General features: G+C 46.0%; 1 protein-coding gene across 3 annotated transcripts; it reads left to right on the top strand.

Moving 5' to 3' along the window:
- Positions 1 to 3,043: 3,043 nt before the first annotated feature.
- On the top strand, positions 3,044 to 10,876 carry Rbp4 (retinol binding protein 4). 3 transcript variants are annotated; one of them, XM_076834610.1, is made up of 6 exons: positions 3,044 to 3,128; positions 3,476 to 3,606; positions 3,728 to 3,864; positions 4,005 to 4,111; positions 8,973 to 9,185; positions 10,569 to 10,876. In XM_076834610.1, exons 2-6 carry the CDS (start codon positions 3,493 to 3,495, stop codon positions 10,604 to 10,606), a joined length of 609 nt encoding a protein of 202 aa, XP_076690725.1. In that variant the 5' UTR covers positions 3,044 to 3,128; positions 3,476 to 3,492; the 3' UTR covers positions 10,607 to 10,876. The 3 variants fall into 3 exon arrangements, with proteins under 3 accessions (XP_076690725.1, XP_076690724.1, XP_076690726.1); XM_076834609.1 differs by having other exon boundaries at positions 3,075 to 3,171; XM_076834611.1 differs by lacking the exon at positions 3,044 to 3,128 and adding an exon at positions 3,198 to 3,367.
- The last annotated feature ends 650 nt before the right edge of the window (positions 10,877 to 11,526 follow it).

Genomic DNA, 11,526 nt, shown 5'->3' with positions numbered 1-11,526 from the left:
ACAAACAGAACATTTCATTGACCAGAATTTAAGATTGTGACTTTATAGAGCTTTGGGAAGTGGGTATAGGGGAGACAAGAGCAGGCAGAAGTAGTCCTGTAAGAATTTTTACACCACTCCCCTGTAAAAATTTTCTGGTAAAAGGACAAGTAGCCAACTCAAAAAATGCTAAATCCTGAGAACGTATATATTAGAAAGAGTGATATCTGATCAGGTCTTTTTAAACAAATGCTTTATGAAGTTTATACAAAGTGCTTAATTTCAGTGAAAAAAAATAAATATCTGTGGATTGAGCACCTACTATGTGCAAGTCTCTTGATGCATCCCATGGAAAAGTAGGGGAAATGGACAGATACCAAGATGATCTTTCTTTTCACGAAGCTTGGCAAGGGAATAAACTTTATGTGCATTTTTTGTGATTCATAAGGTGTAACTTCATAATTTCACTTATAAAGAAAAGGAAAATGTTTGCAAAGGAGATATTTGTTTTTGTTTTCTGATGAAATTATTTCCCTGTAGAAAATGTGAAAAATGCAAAAAAGTACAAAGAAAACCAAATGTGTCTACTACCATCACATCAAAGTAACCATGGTGAACATTTTCCCTTTTGATATTGCATATATATGCATATTTGAAAAGTTATTTTGTGAGGATGAATGTCAAAGCATTGAAGTTAAAAAACATCAGTTGACCTAAATTCACATATTTGTAATCATGAAGAAATCTAAGAGATAATGCCAAAATAAACTGTTTTTCTTCTTTGGTATCTAAAACATCAAGGTTCACGATTTTTCATAAGAAGGGGCGTGTTTTAACCACCTAACAAATAAACAAACAGATGTTGCTGAAAAATGCAATCATCATAAAAATCCCCTGCATTTATTCAATATGCAGTATACCAGGGACCACCAGAGTGTGTTCTAGAGAAGTGGTTAGAAGGGCAGGGTGGAGGCATTGGGAAAATTTTTCTGGCAGTGATCAATTGTTCAAAGGTAATTGGCCTACATACACTAGGAGCTCTCTATCATAGGAGGAGGGGAAAGCAGGAACAGAAAATCCTCTGCTCTGGAATGTTGAAGAGGGGCATCTAAGCACTGGACAGGAATCAGAGAAGTGCCCAGAGGACCTTTCCCAGCCAGGGTGCACATATGGCCAAATGCATGGTTCCTGCAGGAAGGGCTCTGGAGCATACCTTATTTGAGTTGTTTGGGATTTCAGTCAGTCAGCTTTCATCATCCATGGGTTCTGCATCCACAGATTCAACCAATGAGGAATAGAAAATATTTGAAGGAAAAATAATTCTGGAAGGATCCAGAAGCAAAACTTGAATTTGCTGCATTATAAGCATATGCCGAATCCATATGAATGGAATGATGTGTAGGCACATGCTGCTGTGGTTTCCCCCCACTGCACAGATCCTCAGGCTCCCTCTACTCGGGCTGTTTGAGCTTTGGTTGCCCTGAGCCTTGCTTATGTGCTATGTAGTAGGTCCATGATGGTTCATCACTACTAATTTTTCTTGTCATTACTCCCCAAACAATACAGTTAACAACTATTTACATAGCAATACACCATGATCAGTTCTGTACTGAACATGCACAGACTTTTTTTTTTCTTCTTGTTTCGGTCATCATTCCCTAAACAATACAGTTTAACAACTATTTACACTACATTTACATTGTACTAAGTATTATAAATCATCCAGAGATGATTTAAAGTTACAGGAGGATGAGCTAGGTTATATGCAATTACTATGCCACATAAGGGACTTGAGCTTCCCTGGATTTTGGTATTGGGAGGGTGTCTGGAGCCAATCCCTTATGGATACCCAGGAAGGATTGTATATATATATATATTGGTAGAATTAGCGCAACCTGAAATCTTAGTTAGCTTATTAGCCAGAAACAGGCTTTTACAACTTTGGGATAGTAAGGAGTTAATACATTATGAAAATACCCAAATTATGAAAAATTAATTATGAAAATACCTCAAAGATACTGTGACTCAAAAGCATGCTTGAGAGGAAGGTGGGCAGACCAGGTAGGTAAATGTCCAAAAGGCTACAGTCGGCTGAAGGAAGCCATGATATCTTTTCAAGGTTGTTTTAAAAAGTAATTAAAAGGCTGGTCTGGGAACCACTCAACTCCTTGTTTCTCAGTTTGACACCCATTTCCCCCTCCATCTTCTCTTATTTCTGACTGCAGCAAATAGTTCATCTAGGTTCCTTCAAATTTGGGCCATGGAGACTCAGCTGATATTTTATGAAAGGAATCTTAAGAAGTTTCTTTGCCATATCACCAATTCTCATTCAGCTAAAATCTAGATTGCTTTGGTGAGATTAATGGAATGAAAAGAGAAAAAATATGAATACATCAAGCCATGACGTACACCAAATACCTCAACTAGTTAGCAGCCCTTTGATTTAATTGATCCTTGAGGTTGTAGTTTTTTGCTTACTCTTCTGTTGTATCCACTACTCTGCCAACTCCCCTGTTTTGAAAATAAAACAAAATTCCAATGTGGATTTTAAATAAAAATGCATCATAAACAATTGCGGTGTGCATTCCAAGTGGTTTCAGGGAGTGCAGCAATGTAAGTAAGCAACTAACCGCTCGAACACCACAGTTGCTAAAATATTTCCCCTCCTGACCGGAGTAGCGTTTCTAGAGAATATTTAACAGGGAGCATTTTAATGCTTCTAACGATGTTGAAATAAAGAACAAATATTGACGCAGAGGGCACCACAACTCTCCCCAAAGAGTAAAATACATCCTTTATGAAAGGAAAAAGCACTTGGCCAAAATATCCCCCAAACCCTGCACAATTGGTCCTTAGAAGGCACAGGAGCCAATTTGGCACAGCCAGGACCTGGGCACTAATGCGCCAGGCAGCATCTTAGGTCTCTTCTCTCTCTGTGAGGCCAAGGTTTCCCCACCAAGCCCCACTGAGCCTCCAGCCAGCGCTACTGGGCTTGGAGGCCACCCCAGGCCGCAGCTGGCGGCCGCTGGCACAAGAGCTGAGTAACTGGGCCAGGACCTGGCCACGCGGCTCGTCGCCGCTGTAGAGTTTGGCCCAGTGAGGCCACCCTGCGCGGCAGCTCCACCAACCCCCGGCGGGCGGCCCTGGAGGTGAGGCTGGCCTAACGGGACCCTCCCTGCGCCCCGGGTGGCGGTGAGTCAGGGCGCGTTATGCAAGTGCTGGCCCGGCCAGCCCCCGGCGCCTCCCCTAGGTCCTTCACCCCGGGCGGTTACGAAAGCGCGACCCCCTCCCCCCGGGGCCATAAAGCCGCGGGGCGCCGGGCGGGCCTCGCCTCTTTTGCTCCACGCGCGCCTGGACGCTGTGGCTAGGCTGGTGCGCGTCTCCGACGGTGAGCAGCTGCCCGGCTGTCCTCGGGGGCGGGCGGCGGTGGGGAGGGCGGCAGCGGGCCGGGTGGTCCGATCCGGGGCCGGCGGTCACGGCGACGCGTCTCCCGCAGGCTTGACTCCGGGCAAGATGGAGTGGGTGTGGGCGCTCGTGGTGTTGCTGGCGGCGCTGGGCAGTGGCCGCGCGGAGCGAGACTGCAGAGTGAGCAGCTTCCGAGTCAAAGAGAACTTCGACAAGACTCTGGTAGGTATCAGCCCAGGAGGCCCCGGTGACCCAGCCCTCGCCCCCCCGCCCGTTTCCCCTACTTCCAAGTGGCCGGTCGTGGACCCCCAGACACACCAAACCCCGGCTCTCCCCTTGGCAGTTCTCCGGGACCTGGTACGCCATAGCCAAGAAGGACCCTGAAGGTCTCTTTCTGCAAGACAACATCGTCGCCGAATTCTCCGTGGACGAGAATGGCCACATGAGTGCCACTGCCAAGGGACGAGTTCGTCTTTTGAGGCAAGTGCCTCCGGGTGGCCGTGTGCGTAGCGCCTGCCCGAAAGCCAAACCCTTACTGGGGAGGGAGGGGAGCACCAGGGTGGGATGGAGGGAGGAAGCTCTTTGCTGGGTTTGGCTGAGGATCCCCTTGGCTTTTGCAGTAACTGGGAAGTGTGTGCAGACATGGTGGGCACCTTCACTGACACAGAAGACCCTGCCAAGTTCAAGATGAAGTACTGGGGCGTAGCCTCCTTTCTCCAGAGAGGAAGTGAGTAGTCAGCTCATTGGGACCATTTTGGGGATGGGAGGCATACCTGCCAAATCACTGGGTTCCTGCTCCAGCTGCACCCTTAGGAAGAATGGCCTAAGGGAAGATGTATGGGTGCAGGAAACCTCAGCCTGGCCTGAGGTTAAGGGATTGGGATTGGGAGCAGCTAGTTCAAGAAACCTGACCCAACTCAAAAGGATCTTTAGGTTGCCGGGTGCCAAATTCTAGTCATCTACTGTGCCAGGGTGTGTAACCTGTTCCACACTTTGTCCTCTTACCGCTCCACATCACCACTTCATTTTCGTTTTTTTCCAACCCTTTGGGCTGAATTCCTGAGACAGCTTAACTGGGAACCCTAACAGAGACCGAGACTCCCATCCAAGTTTGTAGGGAGCATTGTGCATGGGGTAGGCTCACTCCTCAATGTCCTGCCTGCTGATGCCGGGGTTCTGAGCCAGGCAGGGTGTTCTGGGTGTCATGGCCTCTTCTCTTTCTCCCAAGTACTGGGGCTCTGATGAAGGGTGTTGAGAACTCTCAGCAGGGCATCTTAAAACTTGGCCTACTCATGAGAATACATTATTTGCTTTTTCTACTACTACCCCCCCCCCCCCGCCCCCATGTGTCCTAAGTTTCAAATCTGGAATCTACTTGGTAGCTAGAGAAATTTCAGGCCTGGAAGAGACATGTCATGGAATCTCAGAGAAGGAGAGTAAACCCCAGAGAGGGGGTTCAGTATACAGATGAACAAACTGAGACCTGGAGAAAAAAGTGCTTTGCCCAAGATAACACAACAAGTTTGAGAGAGCCAATTCCAGAAGCCAGACATTCCAACGTCCAGGCCCAGATTGGTTGGCTCTGAACTACAGAATCTCCTAATACAGAGGGACCTTTGCAAAGTACCACTGTGTTCTCTTGTGAGATAGGACCCAGGGACTTCTGAGGGGGCTGCTCTTCCATTGGTGATCCAGGGCCGAAGTGTCCTTCATGTCATTCATTGCTCTACATGCGACATGTGATCTTTGACTTCCTATAAAGTCACGTTAAATGAAATTGCGTTTTTTATCAAATTACATTTTAGTGCTGATTTACACTGTATAAGAGTTGCTTATCTATAAGGAGAGAGAGCTTTTTATCTTTAGAAATAATAAGTTATTTCAAATAGTGCAGCAAACTTCCTCAAGTGATTCATTTAGAGTAAAAAATACATTTTTTTTCTGGTAATGGATCATAAAAACCGATATTAAGAGGTACAAGTTTCCTAATTTTTAGAAAGAATAAACACATAATTCTCATCAGCACTTTGAGGTGTGCTCCTTAAAGGAACAGAATATGGTTTACAATGCATTTAGGGATGGGGTGAGGAAGGACCTGATGAGGAGGTAGGGTTTTGTCTCTTCTCTCCTGTCCCTACCAAACTATATTAGCTCCACTTTTAACTCTTGTATATTGGGATTCTATCTAAGATTTCATTTGGAGGGGAAAAAAGTGTTGAAATCTTGAAAGTGATTGCTATAGATATTAAGTGAGATAAGTATAATGTAGAAGGCTTAAGGATGAATTCCTTCTTAGGTTGCCTTTCAGAAAAGAAGCTGTGCCCTGCACAGTGGTTAAGCCTGCTTTAAAGTTATGCTGCCTGAGTTCAAATCCCAACTCAGCCGCCACCTGTGGGACATGGATTTTTTTCCTTAGCCTTTCTATGACTCATTTTCCTCCTCTGCAAAGTGGACGTGGCCATAGCACCTACCTTATGGAGTTGTGTTATGAGGATGCCATGAGTTGACATGCAGAAAGCCCTTGACCAGTGCTGGTGACACAAATTCTCTGTGCATGTTTGATATTGTTGCTTCTTGTTACCTCTCGAGAGGAAATCATGGCTTTACTTTCTAAGTCTGGAGTGAGAAAACATATATTGGGTTCAAATCTCTTGTTTTACAAGCGAAGAAACTGAATTACTGGCCCAGGAGACATAGCTGGTTGGTGGCACTTAGTGACACCTCTTAGCTGAAGTAAAAGGGACCCTTGTCAGGCTGCATAACAATGTCAGCCTGAAATGTTTTCATTACTGTTTCTCAAAGACAGGGTTCCTGGGTCATCTATATCTAAATCAGCTATGGTGCTTGTTAAATGCAGATTTCTGGGCCCCAATCTAGATTTATTGAATCAGAAACTCTTGGAGTGGCCCCTGAAGTATGCTCCTTGAGTATGTTCCTTCCACATAAGGCAGTTTGAGAACTGGTGTAGATATTTCAATCCAGAGGGTTATCTTGGTCACTCAGTTATCAAGGCTTCAGATACCACTGACTTTGCTGGTCCATTGGACTAGTCAAGAATAGAATAAAATCTGTCACCTGCCTGGCTCAACTAGACTGTGAGGCCTGAGAACCTCAGGAAGCATCTCCCTCGGTATCCCTACTTTGAATAATTGGCAGGTGCAGGTTTAGGGAACTGAAGGAGAATTGTTCCAGAATCACCGCAATGAGTGACAGATTTTCAACAGAACCAGGTCACGAAGATAGTTTTTGATACCAGGCATTTTCTTTGGGGACTAGCAATCCAAACTTCTAAACTAGTGTATATAACCAGTACAGTTGTAGACACAGCTGTAATGCAGCCCCACTTCCTGGGGTGTTGGAGGGGAGTCAGGGGCTCTGGCTACATAGTTGCTGCTTCCAGCACTCTGCTTACCTAGTCTACTGCATGCAATTATTAGATGCTGTCTGGAAACAGTTGGGTTGTCTGGCTCTCCAAAGGACCCTGCCTAGCTGCTGGATGCGAAAAGGCTTGAGAAGCAAGATAATTGTTGCTGCTCGTGCAGATCCTGTCTTGCAAATACTCTTAGAAAGGAGAGTTTGGTCAAGGTTGTTAGGATTGAAACTCTTCATCTTTGAGTTATTCTGCCAAAAAGAACCTGGAGATAAACCAGACCAACTTAGGCTTTCTTCAAAAGCAAGAATAGTAGTCGACTTTACTAAAGCCATGGATTGAAAGTTACTTAGTTTCTATGTAGGAATTCACTCTGGCAACAATATTGGAAAAACAATTTTTTTAAGCAGCAGATTTGCCAAGCTAATAGCTGCCTGGACCAGGAGTGGAGGTAACACTTCAAAGGCTGGTGCTTTTGTGTCTGAGGGGCAGATTTCTGGGGCACCCATGATGACACAGTGATCCCATAACCAGGGAAGAGATGATTTCATCCAGGGATGAAAAGACTGCCCAGATCTCAGGAGCCTGGGAGGGAGCTCGCGGTTAGGCTGAGGCCCAGCAGCAGGCCCATGGCTTCTATTCTTGGCCCATCCACTGAATAACTTTGCGGTCACTGCTGAGCAGTCTTCCGTCTGGGTCATCCCCTGAGCTTGGCCTCTGACATTCACCCAGGGACAACCTGGAAGGTACAGTGGTGTCTCATTCTTCCTCCTGCCAGGTTGGATGTGAGCTGAAGAAGTGGCCCATTCCCTGTCCCGTGAAAACTCTCCTGCTGGGCCTGGGTTTGTACTAAATCCCATCCAGGCTGGCATTTCAGAGGTCCTCAGAAAGGCACCCCCAGAGGACACTTAGGGTGACCTCTAGAGCTGGCCCCACCCTCTCCAGTGCTGAAGTCTCCATCCCCTCTGCCTTTCTCCAACATGGAGCTCCACGTGGGCAGATCATCCCTTGGGTGCAAGACACAAAGGCCTTTGGTTTGTTGTCCCTTCTGGTCTCAATCTACCTAGTACCTGGAGTCTCTGGGGTAGGGGTTAAGTATGTGGATTCTGGAGTCACGCTCCTGGGTTAGAATTCCATTTCTGCTCTACTTTTTGTGATCCTAGGTGAATTATTTAATTTCTCTTTACCTCAGTTTTCTTTTCTGTAAAATAGGAAATAGTAGCATGCTCTTTGGGTTCAATGTGAGAAATAATCAAAGAAACACATGGAAAGTTCCACACAGTGACTGGCACATAATTTAGTGCTCAGGAGGTAAGAGCCACAGATACACGTCAATGAGAATGTCAAATTAAGTAGAGAGATGTGGCATTTTTATCCAAATATGCTATATTTGGATAAAATATTCTATATTTGGATAAAACTTGAACACATTGTTCCTTCTCTGGGGCAAATCACTCACATATATTCATAGTATTTTCCAATCTGCCTTTGTTGATATTTTTACTACCTTTATTTATACTTAATCTTCATTGCTTATATCCAACATTTGAAGAATAAATATGGTCTATTTATTATGCCACTGCTGGAAGTCCTGAAGTCCACACGTTCTTAGAAGGAGTTGCTGATGCTGGATAGTCGCCTTCCTGTGTCCCAAGGCAAAATCTTCTCTCTAGCCAGAGCAAAGAGTTGGGCTCCTAAGCAGGAAAGAGGGTGGAGCCAGCAAAGCCAGGATCATAGAGAGGCGTCCTCCAATGGACTGAGGTGGGAGGGCAATAGGTCAGTGAGAGGAGTAGGAGCTGTCACCTGTACATCATCCCCAAAGACAGGTCCTGGTATTGGGGCTAACATAAGTTGGTGGCAATCACACATTAGACAAAGACATAGATACTATTGGAGGGCAGATGGTGAAGATGGCGGTAGATGGGTTTGTTCTATGATTTTGATGGGCTCACATTCTCAGCGGTCTTTTCTCTTGGAAAGATGCTGTGTTATTTACCATCAGGGAGAGAGCGGATCCTGGACATAAATGTGGTTTCCTCTGTGCCAGAACTTTCTCCATAAAGAAAAGCAAGATCCTTTCTTGTTTGCCTGGTTTTGCAAAAGTTGTGAGAAATCTCCTGCTTCCCAAGAAGATGCAGTAGGGTCCAGGTAGTGAGTTTCCAGGACTTCTTTCCACTGAAGGCAAGGAGTCACTTAACACTGGCTTTCTGGCTTGCAGTTGATGACCACTGGATCATCGACACGGACTACCACACGTTCGCCCTGCAGTACTCCTGCCGCCTCCTCAACTTTGATGGCACCTGTGCAGACAGCTACTCTTTTGTGTTTGCACGTGATCCCAATGGCCTGACCCCCGAGATACGGAAGCTGGTGAGGCAGCGGCAGGAGGAGCTGTGCCTGGACCGGCAGTACCGGTGGATTGAGCACAATGGTGAGTGGCCTTTCCCCAGGGCTCAGGGAGACGGGTTCCAGCCAGAGAATGAATGCCTTGTATCTGTAATGAAGAGAAAGCGGGAGTCTGGCACCCCTCTGGGCCCCTCTTGGTCCTGCTTGATCAGATCTTTCCTTGGCCTTATCCCTGGGAAGGTTGATCAAAGGCTTTTTTCCAAAACCCTGGCACTTTTAATTAAGTAAAACACTTCCCTTTTATTCTGCTATCTCAAGCCATTTCACTCCTGGCTCCTCTGCCCAGAAAAACCATTCTGATTGAATGAGTATTTGGGGGGATTAAGTGTCCCTGCTAGAGAACTGGGCAGTGAACATGACCATCAATGTGAAAATGTAAACAGAGACATCAACATAGCAAATGCAGACAAGAATGATGTCAACAAATGTTCCTTATTCTCTATGAAACCAAATAATCATTATATTGATTAGCTGGGTTTCCTCATTTCGGTTTTATGGGGATCCCCTGGAACAACCACAGGATCTTTTTATAGATATTACCCTTGTCTGATCTGGACTTAAAAACTAGAGTGGAAAAAAAAAAAACATGCTGTCTGTTTTGAATCGACACTCACTCCTTTGGTTTCAGAATCCAGATAGGGTCACCCTAAAGTGTAGAAAAAGGGAGTGAAACTGAACGTTTCTGTTTGGTGTAACTGACCCATTACACCAAAAAGACAAAACAGACCAAACACATAAATAGGCATGGAAGCCTCACCCTGCGGGGCAGCCACATGCAGGGCTGGTAAAGCATTCCTGACAGGCACAGCCCAGAGCCCTTCACCTGCCGTCACCTCCGTTAATCCTCAGGAACACCTTGAAGTTCGCACTCATTATCCACATTCTGAGATGAGAAAATGGAGGCTAAGAAAGATCATGAACGTTTCCCAAGATCTCCAATAGGTAGCTGAGTTGAATGCAAACCCAGATGTCCCTTGTTGGCACCACCTGTGACACAGGACATGGGACATGGTGAACACTATGGAACTACCGGCAGTAAGACTGAGATCAGGTTAACTTGGCCCTCAAGTCCTTAAATAAGAGGAGCTCCCTGACACCCCCCCCCCCACACACTGAAATGCAATGAGGCACATTTGACAGAAACAAAGGGAAGCACTGTTTCATGCAGTAGGTCCCGTGCTCTCCGCCCCCTGACCCTGAAGACTTCAAAGTGGTTCAGAAACAGCCTGGAGAGTGTTTATGAATTGCAGCTACATCTGACTTTGAGGGTTTCCATCTGCTGTGGTGCATTCGAATGAAGAATCACATGAATGGAGCCGAGCTCCAAGGCTACCATGGTGTTCATTATTTACAGAAACACCTGGTCGTCTTTCTGTTATTATTAATGGCTTTGTTTTCTGCATTTCAGGTTACTGCCAAAGCAAAACAGGAGAAAACCTTTTGTAGCAACATCAAGGACATAAAAGTTTCATTCGAAAATTTCTGATTAACTTTCAATCTTCACCTCTATTTATCTTAGGAGTTTAGTTTGTCTCCACTCCCTCCACCCCACCCGCCCCTCGCATCCCCTTGCCTTCCCTTGGTGAACATAAAACATCAGTACACATCAAAATCCACGTAGGAATGAGTGAATCTGCATCACTGTGGATCTTATGGAAGTTTCCTGAGACTTGGAATTCCAAACTTTGATTTATTAAAATATAGCTATCAACTTCCTATGATTTGAGTTTTCTTTGTATTCACAGATTGCAGGTGGGGTGCACTCTAATATACCAACAGGGCATTCTCCCTTTGAGCTCTCTGTGGGACCTTTGACTAATTCTAGCATCTAACCTCCATTATTAAAGACCGCAGCTTCTCCCACTTCCTGAAAAGGGGGTTTCCTCATTAACCCAGGAAGGCCTTAACTACCATCCTGGCCAAGGCACTGAGGCCCAAAGAGGAAGTGAGTGTGGCCAGACCAGGCCAGCAAGCTCAGGCAGTGCTGGGTCTCTGAGACTGGCCAACCAGCTGGGTTTGGGAGGCCTGGATGCATGGATGGAGTGAGTTCCAGGAAACAGCTCTACTCTCCGTTGCCTCTGGCAGGTGATTCGCTTGTTTCATGTGTGGCCAACACATGGAAGGAGGCAATCTCAGGGTTTTCAGAAGGTGGGGAGGAGAGAGGATATGGCAGATGGGCTCTGAAAGCCAGGTCGGTAGGAAAGTTCACAATGTCCCCCATCTGAAGTGTGCACGGAGGGCGAGGTGGGGGCAGAAGCAGTCAGGACTGGGGCAGAACACTAGTGTCCTACACTGTTAGCAGCACTTGAGTTTGCATACAAACCCACTTGCCTCAGTTTCCCACAGGTTCCCACGGGTCTCAGTTT

This window comes from Callospermophilus lateralis, chromosome 15 (genome assembly GCF_048772815.1).
Source record: "Callospermophilus lateralis isolate mCalLat2 chromosome 15, mCalLat2.hap1, whole genome shotgun sequence".
NCBI lineage: Eukaryota > Metazoa > Chordata > Mammalia > Rodentia > Sciuridae > Callospermophilus > Callospermophilus lateralis.
This window is presented reverse-complemented; position numbering and strand designations above follow the sequence as displayed.